Source organism: Plectropomus leopardus, chromosome 5 (genome assembly GCF_008729295.1).
Source record: "Plectropomus leopardus isolate mb chromosome 5, YSFRI_Pleo_2.0, whole genome shotgun sequence".
Taxonomy (NCBI): domain Eukaryota; kingdom Metazoa; phylum Chordata; class Actinopteri; order Perciformes; family Serranidae; genus Plectropomus; species Plectropomus leopardus.
Genome location: NC_056467.1, coordinates 640,411 through 668,126, shown reverse-complemented (window position 1 = coordinate 668,126; position 27,716 = coordinate 640,411). Strand labels below are relative to the sequence as shown.

At 37.0% G+C, this 27,716-nt stretch overlaps 2 protein-coding genes across 2 annotated transcripts in view; one reads left to right on the top strand and one right to left on the bottom strand.

Moving 5' to 3' along the window:
* The window catches only part of supt5h (SPT5 homolog, DSIF elongation factor subunit), a 33,538-nt gene extending 10,634 nt beyond the window's left edge, over positions 1-22,904 (bottom strand). Inside the window, 21 exon segments of the mRNA XM_042486103.1 lie at positions 560-644; positions 2,104-2,229; positions 3,497-3,643; positions 3,744-3,890; positions 5,439-5,594; positions 5,778-5,914; positions 6,508-6,598; positions 6,721-6,826; positions 7,662-7,732; positions 9,509-9,598; positions 10,394-10,645; positions 11,625-11,693; positions 11,792-11,822; positions 11,916-11,980; positions 13,110-13,182; positions 15,479-15,548; positions 15,638-15,649; positions 20,019-20,087; positions 20,812-20,965; positions 22,463-22,568; positions 22,768-22,904. Of these exon segments, the coding sequence (XP_042342037.1) occupies positions 560-644; positions 2,104-2,229; positions 3,497-3,643; positions 3,744-3,890; positions 5,439-5,594; positions 5,778-5,914; positions 6,508-6,598; positions 6,721-6,826; positions 7,662-7,732; positions 9,509-9,598; positions 10,394-10,645; positions 11,625-11,693; positions 11,792-11,822; positions 11,916-11,980; positions 13,110-13,182; positions 15,479-15,548; positions 15,638-15,649; positions 20,019-20,087; positions 20,812-20,965; positions 22,463-22,549 (2,038 nt within the window). The 5' untranslated portion in view covers positions 22,550-22,568; positions 22,768-22,904.
* Positions 22,905-24,286: 1,382 nt separating this feature from the next.
* LOC121942832 (TP53-regulated inhibitor of apoptosis 1-B-like) lies at positions 24,287-25,009 on the top strand. The gene has a single exon (XM_042486102.1). The coding sequence runs from the start codon at positions 24,498-24,500 to the stop codon at positions 24,720-24,722; it is 225 nt and encodes a 74-aa protein (XP_042342036.1). The 5' UTR covers positions 24,287-24,497; the 3' UTR covers positions 24,723-25,009.
* Positions 25,010-27,716: the final 2,707 nt, after the last annotated feature.

Below are 27,716 nucleotides of genomic sequence, written 5' to 3'. Positions count from 1 at the left end.
CAAGACTCATACAAAACGGAGAAAAAAGACAAAAAATTATAATTATAATAATAATAATAGTAATAATTTTTAAAAACATAAAATAAAATAAAGTAAAAAAAATAAATCCATATTACTACATGTATATGTACCACGATCTACTCCGATCAACAAGCAGAAAAATAGCTCTCAGACACCCATAAAGTGCACGTGGGTCTCACGCACGTGGTTTGAAATTTACTTCATGATGATCTGTGTGCAGTTATTTTATTATTTATAATTTAATATTATTTTGACAGTTCAGGATGTCCAAGCAACCACCTGTTTATGCACTTTTTGCACTTTTGTCAATGATAATCTGTTTTTGAGTGATGGGAAAAAATGAACCTATTAAACAGTTATTAAAATAATGGTTGGCTGCAGCCCTGGTGTTGGATCAGATCTGGACTCAACACAGAATCATTGCTTTCTAAAAAAAAAAACCTTCACCACATCGCCTTCATCAGTGAGGAGCTTGAAAAGTAAAAAGCAGCGGCGTGACAAACAACCGCTTTAACAATCTGTGTGTTTTGACACTCACTTCCTCCTCCGTGATGCATGGGGCTGCTGATGCGAGGGCTCATCGGAGCGAATCCTCCCACGGTGAAGTTGGTCACGTCTCTGGGCTGAGAGAGGAAACACATTAACAGACAGAAGCTTGAAAACATGAAACCAAATACGGCGTTTTGATTACAGGTGGACTTACATCGTTTTTTAAGGCTGATACCGATTATTTGTACTTAATGAGGCCGATAACCGATACTTGGAAATGATATGGATTTACAATAAAAACGAAACTCTTTCTGCTGCAGTTTAGAATATAACAAACACAAAACTTTCTTTAACCCTTTAACACCTGAATCAACATCAGTTTACTCGCGCTGCATTCAGACACCTTTTACAATTATTTAAATCTCTAAAACCTGAGAAAACTTGATTTCTTCTAAAAACATGGGAAACACATCAAAAGCAACCTGGCAAATAATGTCCCGAAAACTAACAAAAAAAGTAAAAGGTGACGAGGAAATGATGTGAATATCAGTTGGGGGATTATTACATATGATCAAAATGGACAGAAAACTTTATTATAAAACTTTTTGACTTATGTATTTCAAATTATTTTACAGAAAAAAGAAACAATTTATTGACTTTCTTGTCACTTTCTTGACGTCACAATCAATGTTCTTTTGTTGTTGTTGTTGTGTTGTTTTTTTTTTCATTATAATTATTTTTGAAGAATTATGCTCCAATTTTTGGGGGAATTTCTTGCTTTTTTTCTCATTAAGTAGCAGTAGTAGCAGTAGTAGTAGTAGTAGTAGTAGTTTATTTCGAACATGGGAAAAAAACACTTACAACAGAAAAAAAACAATCATAAAGTCGTGGACAGACATAAAAAATACATTACAAAAGAATACGTGAGAAATGTAAACAACACATCACGGTTTGATTCACGTGTCCGAAAAGGAGCGAGAAGAAGTACTAACGTATTTAATCCCAATGATAATAATAATAATAACTTAATATTAGTCAATTATTTAGCTTCCATATCAATATAAAGCTATAGAATAATTAATTCTCTAGACTAATTTTAATATATTATCTTAATTACCAATAATCTTTATTTTACAAGATATAAATTAACCTTATTGAAAATAATCGGGAAAGGTGCATCTTTTGAGTCTGGCTTTTATGTTGTATCAAATATTACAACTTTATGGTTTATACTTATTATTTTATTATTTTTGCTTATTTCCTATGTTGATATTGTTTTTGTTTCTTCAACAAACTGTAAAACACTTTGAATTGCATTTGATTTGTTTGAAAGGTGCTGTATCGATAACATTTACTTGATCGACTGAGAAAAAGTGTCAGTTGCAGTCAGTCAGTCTGTGAGCGCCCTGCAGAGCTTACAACTTCATAATTATTCCCACATATTTTGTATTAAAACACAACCTGAATAATCCTCATGGTGAACGCTGCCACTAAAAACAGCAATCAGCTGCTTCTGTGTCCTGCATCCATCTGAATTAACCCTTTCATTGTGCACTAACGTGAAGAGAAAGTCCTGTTAAAAGTCACACTGACCTTGGATCCACCAGCCAGCACCAGGTGTCTGGCCTTACAGACGAACATGCCTCCGTTCTCCACAAGCTTCTTACAGTGAAGGAAGGCGAAGCCTCGGAACAGGTGACGGATCTCACCTTCACGGCCCTGCAGAGGAAAACACACACACACACACACACACACAAACAAACACACACACACACACACACACAAATAGATTGGTGCATTTTAGTCTGTTTTCATTCTTCATTTTCTAAATTATTGTGTGTGTGTGTGTTGATGCATGTGTCCTAAATGTAGTCCAGATTGTGTATTTGAGTGTAATCAGTGAATTTGCAGCTCAGCTCCTACAATTAGTCTAAAATACACTGTGGAAACTAAATAGTTACATTCAGACTGTTCAGGTCCAAAAATGCTCCATTGAAACCCATTCAAACTGACATTTTTGATCCCACAGCCATCAGAGCAGAAAAACAGGACTTGTATTATTTCTGGGTGTCATTCTGGGCTTTTGACTCTGAATTTGTCATTTTGACTATTTTCCACCTGATGAGGTCATTTTGACCATATTTGGCATATGGAGGAAATACATGCTATTTCCACTAGGTGACCTGTCACAATCAGGTTGGGCTTGGATCTACTTTGCCTGTAGTATATTGAAAATAATTCATTTTTTGTGTGCTTTTTAATCTTAAAACACATTGGCATCATTCAAAGGGTTAAAATTCTGAAAATGTATGAATATTTTATATTTATGATTAGGACTGAAAAAACTCAATGAAAGTAGAAAACCATTTGTTAGCCTGATTTTTAAAATAAAGTTTAAAAAAACAAAAAAATTATGTATTTGTTAATAATTTTTGGCATGTTATTTGTTTGTGTGTATTTGTTTACTTAACTTTTATATAAAAAAAAAAAAGCTAATAAAATAAGCTACAAATAAACAAACAGTCACCAAATCTAAATGGACAGAACTCTAGAAAAAAGCAAAATTGACCAAAACTGACATCCCTGATTCAGTGTGTTGTCATATCCTGAATGACAGTGAATATTCGTGTGCATGCAAATGTAGTCAGTCATTAATCAATTTGGAGGGATTTCTGTCGCCGCCACCGGTGAGTTCAATCTCATGTGAGTGTTTATCACATCAATCTCTGAGGTGAAGCCTCCTGTTTATCAGCTTCATTCCAGAAATCTTGAATCACTAAAGATAAAAGCTGTACTTGATTCAAACTGTAAAAACGATCGTGTTTAATAAACAACAGTTTCAGTCAAGATTACTCTTAACTTCGAAAGTAAACCTTTGAGTCACTCAGGACAACAGAGCGAATCTTTTACTAGGCACAGGCACTTGCTCAGCGTAAATATTTAGCTGCAGCTGTGACACGACAGAGATGAACTCGCTGATCCTTACCGAGTGCGGCCCGTCAATGACCTTGACGATGTCCTTTACGTGGATGTTGTTCTGCTCCGAGTCCAGAGCCACGGCAAAGCGGTTGTCCTTCCTGCGGTTGACCGCCTGGTGCCGCACCGTCATGACTTTCCCGTGCATGTTCAACACCTGAAACACACCACAGTCACTGTCTTTTCACTTTGCTGTTTCTGAATGTTTGCAAGCGCCGCAGAGACGCTCTGGTGTCCGTGGCGGTGCAGACTATTACCTGAAATGTCTCCCTCTCCAGCCGGACGATGACTCCGACGGTCTGAGGGTCCAGCTGGACCAGCTCGCCCCACTCGTGCTGCCCTCCTGCATCCACGCCGGACGCCGTCTCCGAGCAGAGCTGCAGGTCTCTGGGCAACACCTTCAACTGAACACACACACACACACACATACACACACACACACACACGCTGAGGGTTAGAACTAGGGGTGTAACGCTCCATCGATCTACATCGATATATCAATTAAATAAGCAACGATGATGTAATAAAGTGTAAACATCGATCCACATCATCCTGGGGAGGAGAACGTCATTTACTCCGGAATAAATCAGGATGGAAATGTTTTGTTTTTTCGGGAAACTCTGGGTTAACAGACAGAGACGCCGGGCATCTCACTCTGCTAACTTCTTGCTGATGTTATATAAGCTGCTCACTTTCAACAATGCTAGACATAAAAAGCATTGTTTCATTACAAAAACTAATTTATGAAACGTAAAATGGCCTGGGCTTATGCTAATAATGTTAGCACGTTGTATATGTGAGCGAAACATGACTTACATAAAAAGATAGTTGACTAACTAATAATAAATTAGTTTAGCTAATTTTTATGATTTTGTTTAAAGATTTTGTTATTAAACCACGTTTTGAGGATGTTTAACGAACAGATTATTTCAGCCCACATCGACAAATATCGTATTGTTGCCCAAAGTATCGATATAATGTCGTATCATGACAAAAACCAGTGATTTACACCCCTGGTCAGAATGGGTACAAAGAATGTTCAAACATTTCCAGGACTTTTCCATGATCATAAAGCAAATTTTAAAGACTTCAAACAGTCTGAAACAACCATCACTAATCCTTTCAAGGTCTTTTTTATATCATGATTTTTTAAAATATATATGTCATTTAAAAAATATAACTTACGGACTGTTTGTTATTTATGAGGGGGGGGGGGGTTTTGGTGTAAAAGGGGGTAGTTATGCCAAATCATTTTTTTCAGAATTGGGTAGAGATTTATGTTTTTTTTATTTTGGCTTTAAGGGAGGGGCGTGCAACTTTAAATGGCTGTACTTTATTTTTACTTTATTTTACTGCAGATCTGTAAATGGTGAAATTGTGTGATTTTTTTAATGAAAACATGCGGGTTTGGAAGATGACAATTTCTTCTTCTTGGAAAAATAAGGCCATGTTGTTTTTTTCTTTTAAAAAATTGCTGATTTTTTTAAGAAAACGAGCCAAAATGTTGGCCATTTTGGTTTCTTTAAAAATCTTTTGCAACATTTTTGAGGTTTTTAAAGAAATCATGCTTTCCAAACCTGCACGTGCTTTCTTTAAAAAATGTTGTACAATTCATTTCTTTTCTTTAAAAATTTGTGGCGAATTTCAAATAAAAATGTAAGTAATCTTTTTTTTTCTTTAAATGTTTCTGGTGACTTTTAAAGGAAACATGCCTTCTGGGAGGAAAGTTTTCTTAAACATCATTCTTTAAAAACATCTCACGACGCCATTTATCACAGCCAAATACGGTAAAAACAGAATATATCGCTGGATTTTCAAATTTCCAGTGGTCCTTGAACACATCATGTGTTTGTGATACAAAATTTCATGACTGTTCCAAAAAATTTAAACTATTTAGTTTTCAAAAATGTTTTCGGGGCTTGAAATGACTATACGCGGAGCAGAGCAGGTACCTCGTGCATGGTGAGGTCAGAGAAAAGGATGACAAAGTTCTCTTCCACTCTGACGATGAGGCCCGTGTCGCCCTCGTATCGCCCGGCGATCACCTTCACGTGGTCGCCCATCCGGAAATATTTTCTCAACTCGTGAGCCGGGAACTCCAGGGGGTCCTTGGAAAAAAAAAAAACAGACACATATTTTAAGTTTTGAGACATTTTGGCCAAACCTCATGGGTAAAGAGCAACACGATGTATCATATCAATTATTAGGAGTCTGACAGGAGACAAACGAGTGTGAGTGTGTGTGTGTGTGTGTGTGTGTGTGTGTGTGCGCGCGCCTGTGTGTGTGTGTACCTTTAAGTCTTCGTGTTTGGGCATGATGGTGATCTTGTTGCCGTCCACACTGAGGATTTTTCCCTGCAGGTTGATCAACTCTCCCTCACACACCTCCACGTTATCACCAGCCTGCAGGTTGTGTTCACGCTCCTTACCTGCGCGCGCGCGCACACACACACACACACACACACACACACACACACACACACACACGCACGCACGCACACACACACACACGCACACACACACACACACAAAAGAGGGAGACAAGCACAAAGAATATATCATATTTCAACTGCATACATTTAAATTTGCTCACACATTCAGATCCTCGTATCTTCATACAAGAGTCGCAAAATAAATGACCCAATGAGTAAATTAACTTTGTAAACTGTGCTTTTAAAAGGTGTTATATAAATAGTTATTATTATTATCATAACTGTTGCAGCATGTCAGCAGTTAAATCATGTTATCAGTTAGAAAATCATGTGTTCTTAAAAATTCAGCAACCGAAGGTAAAATGTTGAATGTTAAATGCTTAGTTTTCTCAGTTGAATTTAGGACAGCCAGAAGACTCAGCCCTCACTAATGAACTGCATCTCATCTTTTGCAAATTTTTCTCTGCAGGTGATAAAGTCCGACCTCTCTCCCTCTCTCTCTCTCTCTCTCACTCACTCACTCACACACACACACACACACACACACACACACACACACACACACACACACACACACACACACGGCGTACCGGACTCTGTGACCACCTCCAGGTCGATTCCTTCAGGCTGGTCCTCAAACTTCTCCAGCTCTGACAGAGTGGGCTTCACTCCGTCTGTGATCTGTTACAGAGAAACCAAACAAACTGCTGCTGACGGGATTTTATACCGAAGAAAACAACAAATGATTTTTCAGAGTAACGAGGCAGCAGATAAGAGATTCTCTGATGACAGACGCTCCTCACCACAGCAGACATGGCGAAGCTCTTAAACAGGAAGCCTTTGCGGCTGTAACGGTTCCCCTCAAAGATCATGAAGTCTCCGTCGTGGCTGACCTCCCCTCCGAGTGACCTGTCGATCAAAACGTCACCTGTCAGTCATGTAAACGATAAAACTATGACTTCTTCTCATGTTTTATCTTTTTTTAAGGACTGAATATTTAATATATATCCAACACCCGACACTGGTTTGAAGAGATTTGTCGTCCAGAATCAGAATCAGAACTACTTTATTGATCGCTGATGGGAAATTGTGGTTCGTTACAGTCGCGAACAAGTAGAAATAAGCACCAACACCAGTATATAAGAATAAAAAATGTATAAGAATATAAAATATAAAAAAAAGAAATACAGTAAGAGCAAACAATTTGCATAGTAACTAAATATTTAAATAAAGTTTTTAATTAAATATGCTCAGTATTTAAGTATGTAAAAATAAATGTAAATACTGTACACAATCAGCTCTAATCTGTGAAAATATAAATAATAATAAGGATAATACTGAGTCTGTGAATAAAAAATATAAACTGTGCCTTACGCTACAATGCAGTTTACCAAATAATATGCAAGTTAAAAAATATAAGAAAATAAATACGTGTGCAAAGTTACAATAACAACAATATATACATAATAAATAATAGCAATAAGAATATATACAACGTGTAACATGTTGAATCTGGCCTACACTCAAGAGTTAAAGAATACTGCATGTTTGAGTGATTGCATAGCGGAATGATGAGGTTAAAGTTGAAATATTACACAAATATTGCAGTGAATACGGCGATGTAAAAAACTATTGCACCACAGTGTGTGTTTGTGCTCGTATCCAACATATATGAAAACCAAATCTTTATGAGAAATACAAAAAGCACAAAGCTGATTCAGTGACGAGGATCCAGGGTGTGTACCTGATCTTTTCAGCATCAAACAGCCTCTGAGTGGGCCTCTTAAACTTCTTCCTCTTAGCGAACCAGTCTTTCTGCAGGACACACAGACACACAGAGGTGTGCGTTTAACGGTCAATACAGCCAAAACCAAAAGGAGAAAAAGGTGTGTGAATGCAGGGTTTCTGCAGCTTTCAAAGGCTAAATGTAGCACTTATCTAAACAAAGTTACAAAGTGCATAAGAATATACAAATACAATAAATAAAACAGTGTTAGGAGCTAAGATAAAAGTGTAAAGGACATAAAACACCAAATTTCCATATTACAAATGTATAAATGTTTGAAGCAATGATTTGGAAGCAGGCAGTGTGTTATCTCCTCAGGCAGAAAGATCCAGAGGGTGGGGGCCCTGATGGCAAAAGCCTGATCACCTTTAAATACTAGTCCTGACCTCGGGACGACTAGTGAGGGTGAACAACGGGATCTTAGGTCACGACAAAGAACATACCAAGTCAAAAGTTTAGATATATAGCTTGGGGCTTAACCATGTTCAGCCAACCAACCAAAAGAAACTCAAAATCAATTCTAAAATTAACAGCAGCCAATGGAGGGAGGCGATAATTGGAGCGATGCCTGACCTACGATTTGTTCTGTTAAAATTCGAGCAGCAGCATTCTGCACTCATTTTGAAAGCTCGGCACACAGACCGCGTGTGGTCAGACATCTCCGATGAGGCGCCTGGGCGAGCGCGGGCGGACATCGCTGAAGGAACGCCGCAAGTGCGGTCGGACATTTCCGATGAGCCCTGGAGCGGGAGCGGTCGGACATCTCTGACGTAGCGTCGGAGCGAGCGCGGTCTAAAATCTCCGAATGAGCGCCGGAGCTAGTCCGGTCAGACATGTCCGATTGAGCGAGCGGTCGGGCTGTTTAACAGCGAGGCGCAAATATACCTTTGTAAGTTCATGAAGCAGCAGTCAGCGGGTCAGAGCGCGCTCCGGTGCTCCTGTTCAGTCGGATTAGTTTACCTTGTAGTCTTTTGTTTACAGACACCTCCATCTTTTTTTGTTTTCATGGGCGGACTCCCTAACGTTTTTAAAAACCGGCGTCTGAGTCTCCGTAACCATGGCAACAAGGCAGCTGGGTGACAGGCCAATCTCTGTGCATGCGTCCTGCGGCCTAAGGTTTAAATACTGTGATGTATTTTTGATATTAAAATACTTGGATATGTTTGCAGTATTCTGATTGACTTGACCTATAAAACAAATCTGCCTTATTAGAAGGTTTTTCTTTTTAATGAGAGGAGACACCATGTCAGCCCACATGCCACTTGGCAGCAACGTTAACGTGCTAATCATGATTTTATTAAGGTTCATAATTATGGTGTTAATTTTTGGAATCACGTTGATTACCAGCTGACATTCCAAGTTTCAGGCTGAGTTTTATCCTCAGTCAAAGCTCACAGCGACACACTGCAGATATTTTAACAGCATTTCATGGCCTATCAATGAATCAATGAAATTTCACGTTTGATTTAATTCTGAACCACTGATTAATTGATTAATTGTTATCATCCCTAGATCTGTGAGTACCCACGAGTCTCCCCTTTACATCAAGACAATCTGGTAAGAAATGTTTTACCTAGTTAATATGGACTTCCAAACTGTTTGAAAAGCAGAATAATGGAATAGAAAATTTTAAAAAAGGGATTAATCTTGACTAACTATAGAAATTCTGCTATAAGTCGCAATTTTTTTAAAAATTCATAGTTTGACAGCCCTAATAAAAACACCTTCAATATTGCATCAAAGAGATTTAAGGCCTAAAGTTCAGATTTTAGGATTTTAGGGAAACTATCGTGTGTTTGTCCTACCAGGCTCATCTTGGCCTTGATGCGGTCCAGGTCGATTCGGGGGATCATCTTCAGAGAGATGGTGTTCTGACTCGGCTCCACGTAGTCCACCTGGACAGAAAACAAGACGACGTCAAAAGCAGAACTCCTTATTTTTTAGTATAATTAGTTTAAATTCCTCTGAGAAGCACACAATTTCATTCCTAATTGTTATTTAAAGGTCACTTCAACAAATAATGTATACATAATGTAATTAATAATGTATATATTAATAATGTAATAATGTTGAATTAAGATGATGATCTTTAAATGTGTTGTTTTGACAGCCCCAATACCCCCGAAAATATTCAATTTACTGTGATATGAATTCAAAGAAAGGCATGAAATCCTCAGATTTGAGAAGATGGAACTTGAGAAAGATAAATTGGACTTTCTACTTATATATTTGGTTAACTCTTTGAAACCTGGACCAATATCAGTTTTCATGAGGTGCATTCAGATGCCTTTTATAAGCTGTTTAACCCTTTGAAAACTCAGCAAATTGGTTCGATTTTTTCAAAAACACGAGGGAGTTTGCAATTGCAAGAAATTAGTAAAAGGTGACAAGAGAAAGACCAGTTTTTTTTTTTTTTAAATGGGGAAATTTTAAAAAAGGGAAAAAGGAAAATGTCTAAAAATACATTGGCAATTATATATTCAAAAATATTTTACAGGATTTCTTTTCAGTGTTGACCACTCTTTTTTTCTTGTATATTTTAAGGTAATTTCTTTCTTGCTCATTATTGGGCCACATCTCATTAAATTGCAGACTAAAAGTGGACTAAAGACATGTTTTTCATATTTTTTGCAGCTTTAATCTCACATGGAAATGTTTTGGGGCTGCTGGTGTAGTCTGTGTGTTTGTACCTGAGCGATGTCGTCTTTGTACAGGCCTCTCTTCAGACGGACCCAGGACTTGGGCTTCAGGTTGGTGACCTCTTTGACGACCTTGAGGACGTCCGTCATCTCTTTAATGGGGACCATCTGCTGGTTCCAGAGGCCCATCCGTAGGTTGCCGATGCCTTCGATGGCCGCCTTGACGTGCGTCTGCTTGTACGACTCCACGTAGATGTAACCTTTGACGTGGTCCGGAGCGACCACAGACTTGATCTGCAGAGGCTGTGGGGTGCAGAGGTCACGTTAGTGAAGTTATTCTCCTCAGCTTTCATGCATTCTGCAGATTATGGTGATATTTTAATTAGTTATGTTGCTTTGTGGCTAATTCTGTGCTTCTTTATGAATTTGTCTTTGTAGTCTTTTCCTCACTTATTTTCTTTCCTATTTTTTTATTTATTTTTTATTAATTTTTAAATGCATTATTTATTTTTGCATTTATTCTTTATTTATTTTAAAATGATTGATTTCTGTATTATTTTCTCTTTGCATTCTATTCCAATGTATTTCCATATTTATGTATGTTATATTTTCATGATTAAAATAAAAATGAATAAATACATCAATATATATATATATATAAAATCAATAATAATGAATGCAAAAATATATATATTTTTTAAATTATATAAATATATATAAAACAGAGAAATTAAATAATTTTATTACATAATTAATACAGGGGCTACTCCAAAAAAAAAGTAACCCATGACAGAAATAATCATTTAATCATTTAATTAATGTACTAACATATTTTTAATATTTCTGGTACAGTTAATGACATAGCTATTTAATTATTGGATCATTTATATTTATATTCATTAATTTTGGCATTTTTCTTCCTATATAAACAGTAATTATAACAAACAATAAAAATAAAAACAGGGCTGAAAAGATAAAATATGCGAACTTTCCACATCATGTTAACTGTCAGTTTCAAAACAGTTTAAATATTGCAGCACGTCAGCAGTAAAATCATGTTTAGTTAGAAATTCAACAATTAAAGCTCAAGCCACAGTTTAAAATAAAAAAACAAATCCAATTTTGCTTTACCTTCGAACAGTTTTTCAGGTTGCATTTGGACTTTATTTTCTAAATACCTGCCAGAAGACTCAGCTGTCTCTGACCTGCACATCGAATTTCTCACACTTTAAATTCAAAACATTTAAAAAACTAAAGTGAAAAATAAAGTGCTGTTTCTTACTGTGTCGGTGAACTGGTAGGCGATGAACTTCCTCATCAGCGCGATGGCCGTCGCCCTCTCCTCTCCGATCTAACAAGGCAGGAAAAAATTAGGAAAAGTGTGTGTTCATTTAGTTGTGATGGTGTGTGTGTGTGTGTGTGTGTGTGTGTGCTTAAGTGAACACACACCTTACACTTGACCGTCCACAGGTTGGGATCCCTGATGACAAAAAAAACACATTTTTAACATGAAAAAAACTTCCCGATCTGTGCAGGTGTCTCGATGCTGATTGGTTGATGAGCGTTCACATACTTGACTCCAGGAAGTAGCTGCTGCTGAGTGATGTCATCAGAGAGCTCCTCGGACCCTCCGAGTAACTGCACGCCACAGAAGAAAAACAAAAAGTCAATGATGCACAGCACTTGTTTCACTCACTGATTATCTCCAGTCACTTGTTACGTTGCAGATCAGGGTTCACACACATTTTCACCAATTCATTTCCAGGACTTTTCCATAACTTTTCCAGGACTTTGAAGCAAATTTTCAAGACCATACAATCTCTTAAACGACCGTCAGTACTTACCTGTTCTTTTTAATTACGGGTGAAAAAAGGGAGAGGCATGTCAAATATTTTTAAGCACTGTGGAGGGACTAAAACATTTTATTTGGGCTTTAGGGGAGCTGTTTTTATTTTACTGTAAATTTGTTGTTGTTAAAATTAAATTTGTCTAAAAAAACATTTTAAGAAAAAAAAGGCCACATTTTTTAGAGAACACATGCCTTCCCAACCTGTGCTGTGTTTGATTTTCAAAGAAAGCATGCATCCCAAACTTGCGAGCCGTGGGTTTAGAAGGCACCTTTATTTGAAAATGACCAAAAATGACACCATTTATAAGACAGAAATGATCTTAAGATTTTTTTCCTTGAACACATCATGTGCTATATACATATTGTGAAACAAAATTTAATGACTTTCCCAAAACTGTCAGGGTATATTTACTTTTACAATACTTTTCCAGGCCTGAAAATTGCTATTTGCAAGGACTTTTCGAGGTTTTTTTATGAATGTACAAAGATATTTAATGATCAGTGCTTTATTACAGAATTAAATTTTCCATTAAAGAAAAGTTACAACAATGTTTGTGTATGCTGCTGACTGTCTTGGCCAGGTCTCCTTAGAAAAAGAGATTCTTAATCTCATTGGGACCAACGTGAACATTGTAATAAGAAATGATCTTTATTTGTAGCACCAGAACTTCTGGAACCGTGACCAGAGACGTATTTTAGGATGGAAAAAAACAGCAATGGACCCTTTTATCCTGAGAAATAAAATCAGTTGGCAGCTTGTTGTTAGAGTTAACACAAGTATGATGTTACAGCTTTTATTAGACTTCACTGAAGAGCAGACTCTTTAGGGTCCATAACAGTCTAGTTTAATTTAAATCAAGAGCTGTTTACACAGATTGGAAAAATGTTTTCACACAGCAAAGCTGAAGAAAGGGATACTCACTGCTCGCCTCCCGAGGACTTAGCATACTTTCTCATGTAGTATTCACCCAGCGCCTCCTCTCTGGAGTCCCTGCAACACACAAAACACACACAGACACACACGTTAGCCAAAAGTAACTATAAAAAAACTGCTTCTGTCTAACTCAAGAGCTATTTATTGTAATAATGTCCTGCAGATAAAAGCTGGTTGTGAGGTTCAGCTGGAGTCTCGCAGCGAGAACACGGATCCTCCTGCCAACAAAACACTCCCTGGCAGGACTTTGCTTCTTTCCCAGGAATTACTATAAATCGACATAAATGACACCAAATTTATTGCAGATTTGACCTGAATTCCTACAATAACAGCAGAAAAACAAGTGAATTCAAGCCAGTTTCCACACAGAATTGCTGGAGCTAACTCTGCAGTCGGTAACATCCTCTTTCAACACCTGTCTCTGTCTGTGTCCCATGGGGTTGCCAGGCTTTCTTGAGTTTAAGGTGTAGAAGAACTTTTTTTTTTGGTCAAATATACAAAACCACTGCAGAGGAAAATAATGAATTAAAAGGGGTCAAACAATGACTGTTTAAAAACAAGCTCTCAGACCTCTACTGTGTTTATGTAATCTGCAATAAAGTACTTTTCTTTAAATGCATCAATTTTAAGAGTCCGGGCGAGAATTTCTTAAAATGTTTTTAATGTTTTAAGGCTAATTATACAACATGACACTTAGAGTTTGAGAAACAGAAACAGGAACTAAACCGAAGCCTCTTTTATACTGCCTGTACAGGGCAGGAATAATACAAACTCAATTAAAGCACCTTTAAAGACAGAGTTTACTATGTGCTTTGACACAGTAGAAGGCAAAACAACAACAGAAAACCAAACACTCCCACTGAACAGCAGCAGGACGAAACTACGGTAGAGCCGGGATAAAATTAAAACAGGAGGACAAATTATACAAGATGCAGGATCCTTAGTGTCAATAAAAAATTATACAAACAAAACCACAACTAAAAGGAACTAAAATAAAGAAAACAAATAAAATAAGTTAAATAAATAAAAAGAAAAAAAAACAAATAAAATAGGTTAAATAAATAAAAGGAAAATAAAACAAATAAAATAAGTTAAATAAACGAAAATAAATAAAAGGAAATAAAAAGACATCATATTAAAGCAAGTCCATAAGAATGCGTTTTAAGAAGCGATCTAACAGAATATCGTGTCATTATACCACCTTGCCATTTAGTATAAAAGCTACGATCGTGAAATGGAGGGACAGAGTTGTCTTGGGCAGGACAGGTGTGACATTTGACCAAGTGTTACGAGTGCGACCTAACACGGGAGCTTTAAAAAGCAGCTAGTAGCAGTGAGCAGCTAACTCAAATATGAAAAAAAGCAAAAATGTCCACAAATATGGAAAACATTGAGGAGCTCCGTACCCTCCGAGCAGAAGATGAGATCAGACGCCGTAAAACGGCCGCTACGTGACTGTTACTAACATGCTATGTCATTGTTATTGTTTTGAGAGCCCTGCTGGTGTGTATGTTAAATGTCAAACCAGAGGTTCACACTGTTGTGTGTAACGTCACGCCTCTTTTGCTTCTGCGATGCCAGCATGCTGTCTAAAACCACACTCTGGAGCCACGTGGTGCCGCCGTTGTTTGGTTCTGTCTAAAATGTAAATCTTTAAATCTATCTTTAAAATTTGCTGTTTTTAACTAAACTTAACCTGTTTATTTATTGACTATGTATTTATGCATTTTATTCTGTTTTACTAGATGGTACATTGTTTTATCATTTTTACAGTAATATTTGTGCTGTTATCCTTTCATTTACCTTTTTTGATTATTCAGAGTATTTATTTATTTGTTTATTTACTTATTATTAATATTGATTGATTTTTATCCTTTTTATCCTGTGTTCCCTCACTTATGGTAGCGTTTCCTCAGTTACCAACTTCTGGTTTTATCGTATGAAGCACTCTGTGTCACAGTTTTGCGTGTATGAAAACTTATGCATTTATGGCGTCAAGTCAGCAACTTGTGTTATAAAAATTATATCCAATTACCAAGTTGTTTTTTCCGATGTAAGAGGCTGTTTATGTCCCAGCAGGAAATATGTTTTTTCGATTATTCCCACGCCACACAGACACAGCAATAAAAATGGCTTTTTTTGTTAACATCCCGCCAAGCAGTTTTTCCGGGCCGCTCTAGCCCGAGAACTTGTTTGGGACACACACCAATGGCGAGACTCCATAAAATAACCCCCATGATCCTGCAGTTCCTAAAAAAAGTTTCTTGAGACCTTCCTACAATGAAAATTCGTAAAAACCATCTGACTTTTACTTCCGGAGGACTGTTTACAAAGATGCTGATGCAGGTGTTACCTCCAGAGGTTCTGCAGCCTCCTGGATCCAGAGTGGTCTTCATCCAGAACCACGTGGTCGATGTTGGACACTGAGAGGAGGAGAGAGGAGACGAGGGGTTAACGTGAAGAAAAGTAAACAAATTCAGATAAAATCATGAAAAATTGAGAAGAGACTTACCCTCAGCCTCCTCTGCTCAGGACCGATCAGTGAGAGAGAAAAGGGAGGATAAAAGAGGAGGAAAGAGGGAGAGCAGAGACAAAAGATCAAGGAAAGAGAGGACAGATTGAAGGAGCAGAAGAAGACGACATAAAGACATAAGAACGAAAAAAAAAAGAGACAGAGAGGAGAAGAGGGTTTGGAAAAAAGACGACAGGAAAGAGGCGTCAGGAGAAGAGAGGAAGGAAAAGGATTAAGGCAAAGAAGCAGCAGAAGCCAAGAGGAGGATGAGGAGGTGAAGACAGAAGCCAAAAGACATTGTTGATCAGGGCAGAGCACACAGGAGCAGAGTCAGGCAGCAGCAACACAAAGCATGATGGGAGAAAAAAACAACAACAGATAAACAAACAGATTAATGGTGACTGTACGGCACAGAGAAGCATGAGGCCAGTGAGGGTTTGAAAAGGTCAAAGAGCAGCACAAACAAAACGTCCACGGGCGCACTGACCCACACTTCACTCCTGCTTTTCATATCAAGTGGGTACATTTTTGATTACATTTTTGACTTTTTACCAACATAAAGGGCGTTTGCAGTTATTTTTTTTTTATTTTTTATCTTAACTATTTGTCAGGGAGGGTTGTTTTGCTCTAACCAATCAGCAGTGACTCCACTATCTGTCAATTTTTCTAACTAAATTCTCAAAAACTTTATGCCGGTGATACTCAACTTAGGGTTCGCGGACCAAATTTGGACCTTTTTAGGGTGCCAGTGGCCCCCAAACCATTCTGTTATTCACAATAAAAAAATAAAATGATTGACACTGTAAATTTTTAAATAGAGCTTGTTGATCAAAAAAAGAGCCACAGGAGGATCCCCCACACCCCCGACAGAGGTCCTCGATAAGACACCAATGTCCTAAAGTACTAGAAATGTGCTAACATCCTTAAAAATTTATTAAAAAACAAATCTACTGAAATCCTTGAAACATCCTAAAATCCTGGAAACGTCCTCAAATCCCTTAAAATGACCTAAAATCTTAAAACTGTACTGAAATCAGAAAAATGCTGTAAAATCTTAAAAACATGCTAAAATCCTTGAAATGTCCTTAAATCTTAGAAATGCATTAAATCTTAGAAATGTCCTAAAATCCTTAAAAAAAAATTGCTGAAATTTTTACAAATAACCTAAAATCCTAGAAACCCCCTAAAATCCTTGAAACGTGTTTAAATCCTCGTATTGTCCTAAATTCCAAAAAATGTCCTGAAATGCTAAAACCGTGCGATAATCCAAGAAATGGGCTAAAACCCTTGAAATATCCTGAAATTTAAGAAACATGTGAAGGGCTCCAGGGACTGGGCCCCTGGCCTCCTGTCATTTTGCGAATGTGGCCCCCCCAAAAAAACAAGATGAGCGTCCCTGCTTCATGCATTTCTTCAAGAGTAACTGGTGTTGTTCAACCTGAACCAAGTTTTGTCTAAATGACAAATGAAAACAACAATTTTTGGAATTGTTTCGGTACTGAGAGAGAGCACTGCAACCGACAGCGACCAAACGGCTGCAGTGTAACCACTCAGGGCCTGTTCTCAGCTACGAAAGGGGTTCGTTTTTGTCTCACCGACTGCTGATTGTTCAGAGCAAAAACAAAAAACCTGACTATTTTCAGGTGATCTGTTGACAAGAAGAACATACAGAATATTCTCAGGCTTTTATTTTGATGTTAATCATGTCGACTGGAGGAAAACGTGCTGCCGTCAGTGGATTTTGTTTCTACTGTCCTTCTGCCTTCAGTGATTCTGTGCATTAACATGTGCTACGTAAAAAGCTTCAACCACATCTGTTAGTTCAAAAACTAAAAAAAATAAACACATCGCAGCCGTCTACCAGGTAGCAGGGTCAGGCAAATGATCACACTTGGTTCTCTGGAGGTGAAATTACTTTACGTCTGAAACAATCTGTACGAACCTCTGGATTGCAGAATTACACCAAACAATAAAATTATGTTTAAAAAGTGTTGTTAGGAAGGTGTGTGCACATTTTTTAAATAAACGTGATGAACAGAAACGGTTGGCGTGGACTAGTGAGTTGTTCAAGGAGCCAATCATGGATTTTTGCCCTCGGTGCTTCCTCTCGTTACGTTTCACGCTCACAAAGTGCTGAGATGAGGTGGGGTTAATACATTCTGGGAAACATGGTTTTTTTAATCAAATGGATGATATTTCCATTTGTTTCAGATGGATATAAACATGAAAAAAACATCAGGGCGGGAGAGTAAATCTGGAGTAGAATTACCGTTAACTGAAGAGGACATGCATGACAGAGAGGAACACCGATAAGACAGAGAGAGTTCAGTCAGACAACACTCAGAAAACAGCTCCAACCGAAGCTGCCAGCCAGTCACCAAATTATATCATACTTTACAGAAGCATCACGAAAATGGCTCGCTGTCGGAAAAAAAAACACTGCCGTGGTTTGGTTCTGTGTAAAAAAAAAGGCGGCATAAAGAAAGGACTTTGTAGCAGCTCGACAGCGCAACCTCATGCAGCTGTATGCCAGCCCGTTTTCTTGGACGATGTATTTTCCCAGAAAATATTGCGATACTATCGAGCGGTGAAGTAATGAGTCCTAAAAAGCAATAGTCCGTTTGCATTTTTGCACTTCGTTTTTTTTTTTATGTGTTTTTGGTAAAATGCCTTAAATAAGGTCTGTGGTTTAAGCAGGTTCAAGATGTTTAAACGTTTTGTTCTGCAAAAACCCAATTTTTTAATTTTATGGTTTTACGCGTCTTAAAATAGGCGGCTGCGAACAAGCCGCTAAACGGGACTGCAATGTTTGTCGTCCGACGTCATCACAGCGAAACAGAAACTCATTAAACGCACCCGTCGCCGTTACAGCAACAGTCAAACATGTAGATTTATCCATTTATAATATTTTTCAGCTGTGTTTTAACGTGTTTCTACAGTGCAGTTGATGATTCGGGGTGGTGACATTTAAGTGGTGCGACCACGATGTAGTTGGTTTATAGCCTGACAACTTTTTGCTTCTGGAGATTTTATTTACGCTTCAAATCACACAAAAGTGGTGCTCATCTGTGAAGATTATCATACTGAACAAACCCTGTAAGTATCATAAACTCGTGCTCATCAGAGAGCTTATTTTTGGTGATAATCAAAAATTTCATTCAAAAATCCCACAAGGTTTTTGATGAGGGAACCAGTGTGATGCTAACTTCCTGGTTGGCCTACAAAAACACGTCATCCCTTCGCTCTATTGTCGACATCGTTTTAAGACCATTTTAATATCCCTGATATTAAAATAATACAGCACAATAAGGCAAGTGCATCCTTTCAAAGAGAACTTTTAATTCAAACTTGGAAAGATACATAATTAGCGGGGATGATTATCAACGATTTGATCTGACCCGATATCACGATGCACCATGATGCACTACACGCTCAATTTTCTATATTAACGCACACGGCTACTTCTTCATCAATAGCATTCAGCTAGCTCCGTTCTCCCACAATTCAATGCTGCATTGCTACCATACGCCGCTGGTTGCTACCAGGAAGTTCTCTTGAACTGCAGAACTTTATTGTCCCGCAGCAGCCTGAAAATCAGCAAGCAACGCAGTGTTTCCGCTAGATTTTTTTCAGGCCCGGTGGTACAAAAGGAAAAGATCAGCAATAATATATAAATATGTGTTCACCCTGTATTTACATTTAATTTATTCAACTTTGTTTTTTTATTAAATATATGTATATATTGTTAGATTTGGGTGTAGAGAACAGCATAACAACTTCTACAGATGCCAACAGCCCACCGTCATTCCAGTTAGAGAATGGGTGAAATCAAAGAAAGGCAGTTAGACTGGGGCACCGGGCCCCCGAAATCACTAAGTCCACCCCTGATAAACAGCAGAGAACAGCTGGATGAGAGACGGAGCGATGTGAAGATTCATGAAGATTTCCATCTAAAGTCTGACTGAAACTGAGACTAAAACAAAATCTCCTCTCTCCTCCGTGACTTTCCACCGCTGAACATTTGACTGTTTGTCTCCTCTGTTACTGCAGCTGTAAGTTTGCTGCGATCTATCGATCAGTTGTGTGACCAGTAAAATGTGTTTTTTGGGGGGAGGCTTCCAGGCTGCATGTAAACAGACTTTTACATGGTGAGGTGTCACTAAGAACAATTTCACATTTTCAAACTCATCCTGTCTCAATGAAAGAAGAGAGTTCAGCTAAATTCGGTGTTTCTTGGTGTTTTTGTTGAGTTGATTTAAAAACAAACTCCCTGTTACATGACTGTTTGTCTCAGCCGATAAAAAAATGGAATCAATGAAGCCTGCATAGTAAAATACGTAAAAGCTGTCTTCGTTGCCCCCAATTGGGTCGAGTTCCTCACCTTTCTCCAGAATGTCTTCAGCTCCTTCCTCCCACTGATCCTCCTCGTCCTCATACTCATCGTCCACATCTGGACAGAGAGGACAGAAACACACATTAACCTTCTACTATAAAACAAGGACAGATGCATTAAACACGGTTCTAGCAGAGCTGCTGTTATTTGTTCGCAGTCCCACAGGTCCACAGGTAGGTAGGTGGAATACATAAATAAATCCATAAATGAAAGAATTTGATTAAATACAAAACATCAATTCATAAAATTTTACAAACATTATCCCCATATCCCACTCCACCAAATCAAGAAAAAAATCATTCCCACATCCTAAAACCAGTTTGCCAGATTAGAGGTAAAGTTTTAAAACTCATTTCAAGCTCCTTTTTGGGGTTCCTGCGGCTTACGGCAATCATTATTAACTATGAGCCTATCATTTTGAGATTTAACCATGCAGTGTCAGAAAAAAAGAAGATTTTTAAAATTTTTACCTATTACGTCTTAGTACTTTTAATTAAATTAATTTAATTTATTTAGATTCAGGGACAAATTCTATTTTTTCAAATAGATTTAAAAAATGACAAATAAATCTACCTTGTACCTCACACCTTAAGACTTAAGAAAAATAATTTAAAGACATTATAAGTCCAATTAAAGCTCTATGTTCAGAGGGATCAATTCAAAGCCTTTTAAGACTTTTAAAGGATCTCGGGGACTCTGGTTTTGTCACTGAAAAGCATCAGATGTCTGAGGGAACTTTAACGCAGACGACGATCAACGGGAATAAGTAGTCGACTCGTACCGGCTTCGTCCAGGATGAACCCTCCGTGTCTCGGCTTCTTCCGGGGACGTTCATCGTCGTCCTCCTCCTCTTCATCGTAATCCTCCTCATCTTCCAGGTCCTCCCCCTCCTCTTCTGCTACTTTGTCGCTGCCCACGGGGCTTCCCGTCTCCTCCTGGAGACAGATCAACACCAAACAAATTAACAGTGGAGACAATCCTCGTCTTCAGTACAAGTACTAAAACCACACTTCAAAATACACTCATATAACATATACATATACTGTAACATATACAGTAAAAGTCCTGCGCTGAAAATTCCATTAAAGTATTTCAGTATAATCATAAAAATGTACTTTAAGTATTAAAAGCAGGGTTCCTAAAGCTAAGGCAGGTTAGATTTAAACATTTTAAAGACCTTTTTATTGCCACTCGGAATTTAATTTAAGACCAATTTTACGGTAGAAAAGAAGAAAGAAAAAAAACATGAACTGACATAAATTACTCATGGCTCGGGTCAATTTTACCTAAATCTTTGACATAACGCATATGAAATATTCCTTTTTTGAACGTAGTAGATTTTACTTTTTTTAAGCAAACACAAATAAATAGACAAAAAGAGCAAAAGCAATAAAATCACAAAAAATCAAAAAATAAAACATAAATAAAATACGTAAAAAGGACAACACTGAGTAAAAAGCTAGAAATATAAAAAATACAATAATGAAAATATAAAATATTTGATCATTCTTAATTAATCTGAGCATTTATTTCTAAGTTACATTCTGTTAATTATGAACATTTCATATTATGCATATCAAACAAAATATCAGTCGATACCAATTTATCTGAGATGGGCCAAATATCGGCCGATATATCGATCAGGCACTAGCTGTAATTATCAATAATAATAACTTTATATAACACCTTTAAGAAGCAGAGTTTACAAGGTGTTTTGACAAAAAAGGCAACGCAGAAGCAAGAGCAGTTAGGACATAACAATAAGATTCAAACAATAACACGGATTAAAGCCGGACAAGAGAGAATTATAACAGAACAAAAATAACAACAACAACCCAAACCAAAAACCGTAAATGCTGTTTGAATAATATGAGCAGTAAACACAGATATAACAGCACTAATGGTAGAATTACACACAATCAGGTCAGAATGAGGAAATTATTTAAAAGATAAAATTAAATAGAAAAAATAGATTAAAATAAATTAAAATAGACGACATCACATAAAAGCAAGTCTGTACAAATGAGATTAAAAGTGAATATTATTGTTGTTATTGTTTGATTTTTGTTGCCTAGATTCTTGCTGTTTTTGTTCCTTTCTGCCGTGTATTTTTAATTTTATATGTGTTTTAGAGTGTCCTAGTGTGGAGCTGAAAAGGGGGTAGTTGTAAATAGGATCCGCGGTACAAAAAAGTCAATTAATAAAACATTAAATTAGATTATCATTACTCAAAAGCGCTGATTAAATAGATATATTTATACGCATTTCACCAATACCAGCTAACAACAACATACACAACACGGCCCGTAATATAACTTCTCTCGTAGAATAAGTTAGCAGCGTTTATATTTGAGTTTATTAGTTATTTATTCGTTAAATCTCATTGTTTACCTGCAGAGCAGTTAGCATCGTTAGCTTAGCGGTTAGCATACCTCATTCTCCTCCACCTCCTCCGCCTCCCCGTCGCTGCTGCGCTCGCTCTGGTTGTCGGAGAAGTCGCTGTCCTCGCTGTCAGACATCGTTAATCCCCCGGAGAGACTGAAGCAGCGAATAAACACAAAAACTCAAAATTAAAAACCGGGGCGAGCGGCTAACGGCTAAGCTAATAGCCCCGGAACATCCGGGACATTACAGTCAGAACGGCCTAGCCCAGCATGCTAACAAAGTTTACATCAAAATCTCCCAAACTGCTGCAATCAAACGTAAGCCGATTGACTCCGCCGCTTCTTCTACTTACCGATTTTAACTCCCGCGTCTGTTTAAAACCTCGATATTTGATCAAAAAAGGTGAATATTCGCTTATTTTGAATCTATCCTGAATCTTGCCTGATGCCTCTCACGTCTTCTGGCAGAACCGCGAGATTTCGGAAAGCTGCGTCATCTCTCGCGAGTTTTGGAGGGAAGATGGGTCGAGAGAAGAGAAGGTCTCACTCCACCTGTAATTTTGGAATTTACAGACAGTTACAGATACACTGTCTTATACTCTTTTACTTAACCCTTTAAAATCAGAGCAAATTGGTTTGGTTTGTTTCAAAAATGGGGGCGGGGGCAACCAGCAAAATAATGACACATGGCCAAAAAAATTTTAAAAAATAGTTAAAAAGAAAAAAAAGAAAATCACGTCAATGTAATAATAATAATAATAATGTAGATGATGATGATGATGATAATAATAATAAATCAAAAACAAACAAGAAATATATATATATATATATATAATGTTTTTTTTCTGTAAAATAATTTTAAATATATAATTATATATATGATATAATTATATATAAATATAATAATATAGAATTATTATTAATATACTTTCCGAAAGATTTTGCCTGAGTTTTTGATACTTTTTAAAATAATTCTCCCCTCTTTTTAAAACTCACTTTTTACTAATTTCTTGAAAAATATATATGTACAGAGACATAAACATTTACTTAGAAAACCAAAGAGTCAGAGTTATCATTTTATAGAATGGCTCATTCAATATTGAAATATCACATATCTGTTGTTTTTATTCTTTAAAGGAGCCAAGGAAATAATAACAGCACTCACTGGATGATAAATAAGATAAAGCATGCTTACGAAACAGCTGTCTAATCATAACAATCACAATAATAATAATAGCATATCTATATGTTTTGTCTCTCAAATAAGATGTTTTACTAACCAGGCACCACTTATATAAAACATTACCCAGGAAATGATAAAAATAAATACAATAAATGTATAATATGATGATTAATAACATGTAGCAAAATAATCAGCAAAAAAAAATCAAAATCAGCATTTTATTTCAGTGATCGAAGTGCAAAGAAAGTGTCAGCATTGGAAGAAATGTCACTGTGTATTTATTTATTTGTATTTAAAGTTTCTGGGAACTCGCTGTTTATGATGTTAAAAGTCTCAGTTTTGATTAAACATTTGCTAAAGGCGTTTAAACAAAGTTTTGTGTAGGAGTTTGTTATATTCCAAATTCTAAGAAAAAAATCTAAAATTTATTAAAAGAAATATTTTCATTTTTATTGTGAATGCATATCAATTTCAAATATCAGTATCATAAACTCCTAATAATCAGTGTACATATATATACCACCTTACAAAATGTGCTTTGGAAATACTGTTTCAATATGGCCATGTCAACAGAGCCTATTTGAATTTGAAAATGAATTATCATTGTGTGTTTATAATCATGTTTGGGTGATTTTTCAGCATCAAGAAGTGCAAAAACTCTGTGATCCTCGGATATTACTCAGAGTGATTATTCTTTCTCATTTAATATCTCTGCCACATGATGACGCCATTACGTTCGACGTCGCTTTGAAGCCAGCCAGCCAATCACCTGACGCGGTTCAAGGAGAGTCCCGCAGTGCTTCCGTGTTGACGCAGCTGCTGCTTCGTCTTTCGTAAAAAAAAAACTCCAGATTTTTGGTTTCTGTCCCCGCGTCTGTCTCCGGGAGGACACCGGCGGAGATGAACAGCGTCGGGGAGGCCTGCACCGACCTGAAGCGGGAGTACGATCAGTGCTTCAACCGCTGGTTCGCGGAGAAGTTCCTGAAGGGGGACCGGAGCGGAGACCCGTGCACCGAGAGCTTCCGGCGGTACCAGCGCTGCGTGCACGCGGCCATCAAGGACAAGGACATCCCCATCGACGGAGTGGACTTCATGGGTCCCAACAAGGACAAGCCCGAGAGCTGATCCATACCGATCGACCGCACCGAGACCAGTACACCGGGGGACCGGGGAAGAGGTCCACGAGGCCCACCGCGCATGCGCAGAGACGCTGGAGTGTGTGCTGATGAAACACACACACACACACCTGAATTATTCTGATATTATTTCTGATTATTGTTTTCCTCTCAGAGCTGATGCTTTTATTCTGGAGTTTATTTATGGTGAATGTGGAGCCGAAACACGTCGATTAATCGATCAGCGGCTGATCTAATCGATCGATTATCGCAGACTCGGCTCGTCCTCTGCTGCAGCTGCTCCCTGTTTACGTCACCGGAACATTTTGGGACAAAACGAGACAATTTGAGGATGTTTTCTTTTGCTTCGGACATTTTGTAAACTGAAAGATTAATATGATGAACTACTGCAGTGTGATGCTCAACCTACGGCCCGCGGGCCAAATCTCGCCCCCAGTAGGGAACCGGGTGCCCCTTAAACATTTTCTAATTCACAATAAAAATAAAGTGATTCACACTGTGAATTGTTTTTGTACTTTTAGTCTCCGTAAGGTGTCAGAGACATAAAACAAAATAAAGTTATCCTAGAAACGTCCCGAAATCTGAGAAAAGTTCCAAAATTATAGACATTTCCAAAAATGTTCTAAAATCCCATAAAGGTCCTAAAATCATAGAGACACACAGAAATCCTAGAAATGTCCTAATATCCTAGAAGCATCCCTAAGTCTTAGAAATATCCTAAAATCTCCTAAACGGCCTAAAGTCCTCAAAACATCATGAAACCCTTGAAATGTCCTACACAGCAAGATCTGAGAAATGTCCTAAAATCCTAAAATGTCCTAAAATCCTGTAAACATCCTTAAATCTGAGAAATATCCTAAAACCTTGAAAACGACCTTAAGTCCTCTAAACATCCTTGAAACCCTAAAAATGTCCCAAAATGAAAAAAAGTCTTAAAATCTTAGAAACATCCTAAAATCTCAAATACGTCTTCAAATTCTAGAAATGTGCTAAAATCTGAGAAACCTGCTAAATTTCCTAAAATATTCAAAATCCTGGAAAAGTTCTAAAATCTTGGAAATGTTTTGGAAAAAACCCTAAAACCAGAGGAACATGAACGTGGCCCCTGTGTGGGGCCCCTGGCCTCCTGTCATTTTGTAAAAGTGGCCCCCTTTCTGGAATATTTTTAGATATTTTATTTTGTAAGATATTTTTCTTTTGTGTCAGATGTTTTATAGACTAAAAGATAAACACACTAACTGTGAAAATGAACTTTTAGATCAATAAATAATGAAAAATCTGTTTTATCACATTGTTGCACTCAGTTTACAGTTTTATTGTCTTTGTTGTTTTTTCAGTTGATTATTAAAACATTTTATTTTGAAGTTTGTTTTGGTTTTTTTTCTCTTTAAGTATGACTTTTAATTTAATGTTATTTCTTTTGATTTAATTTCTTTTTGTTCTCTTTTTGCTTTTAGACTCCCATTTATTTATTTTGTATTATTATCTAACTAAATAGAAATAAAAAATAGTTCATGGTAATGTCACTGATGAATTAACCTGAACAGATTTATGAATTAAAATATGAAAACATGGTAAAGCGAGGATTCCCACACTCATTGACAAACCTGGAAAAGTCATGGAATTTCACAGACACATTTTCCAGACCTGGAAAAGTCATGGAATCTGATATGTGTGAAAAACGCTGCACAAGGAATAAAAATGTATAGTGAGACCTGAATAATTAAGAATAAAGAAAAATGCCTAAAATATGAGCACTTGAAGAGTAAAATAAATAAATAAATAAAAAGATTTTTTATTAAAAATGACTTGGAAAAAGCTAAAATAAATAATTATTTAAATACATTTCTAATTAGAATCATTAATTTTCGGGTTGATTTTCTATTAATTTTCTCTCCTCTTGTTAAGTTTTTTTAATCACCTTTCAAATTTCTTTTTTAATTGAAACCTGAGCACCAATTTTTTGAAAAACAATAAAAAGACATTTAGCAACTTTATAAGTTATGACCTAAAAAATGAAAATAATTAAAGATACAAGAACATTTCCTGAAAATTAGCACATTAAAAATATGAATAGATTTTAAAAATAATAAGAATGATGATCCATTTTTCAAAATGACGAAAAAAAAAAACTCAAATAAACAATTGAACAAGTTTCTGATTAAAATCCTTAGTTTTATGCACATTTTTATTTTATTTGGTTGATTTCTCTCTCTCCGCTTAAGTTTTTTTTGGCACCTTTCAGGTTTTTTTTGTTGTTTTGTTTTTTTTTTTTTAAGTTTGCACGTTGCTTACTGCTGTTTTTCCACGATTTAAAAAAGAAATCAAACTGATTTGCTCGTGTGTCAAAGCTCTTAAATGCTCGTGAAAGGCGTCTGAGCGCAGCACAAGAAAGGTGACGTCGATTCGGGTTTGAAAGGGTTAAAAGATGCTGCAGAGCTGCAGCTGCAGGCTGAGGGACAGCCTCAGAGGACGTGGCCTCCCGCTGCTGAACATTTTCTCATGCTGCTGACACGAAAACCGCTAAACAAACTTCTCACCTTCGGCCCGAAAAACAAAGTTTGCTCAAACAAACTTTAACCCTTTGCTGTTTGCTCTGAGCGGACGTGCACGCTGTCACGCAGCCGTGTCCGTCATTTACACGCGTGTGCTGCAGGATTGATGCGTTTTATGAAAAGTTTGATTCTGATTCTGATGTTTGATTTTATTTATTAAAATGAGAAATAAAGCAGAAAAAAAAAAATAAATAAATTTTTAAAAAATCCCGACATCTTCATCTTCTTTGTGTTTTAGTTTTGTCTTTATTTAAAAGAGTTCAAAGGTGGAGTTTCCCAGTTTAACGGCTTTGTTGCTCGATAATAACTTATTGTCATTATTATCGTTGATGATCAGAACAAGCAGCTGCCTGCGCTGATTATTTCGGTCAAACACGTGACCTGCCAGCTCCGCCACATGTGCGTCACATTTTTATGTTTTTATTGTT

Coding starts and splice junctions, on each gene's coding strand:
- LOC121942832 (XM_042486102.1), top strand. CDS start 24,498: ATGAACAGCGTCGGGGAGGCCTGCACCGACCTGAAGCGGGAGTACGAT.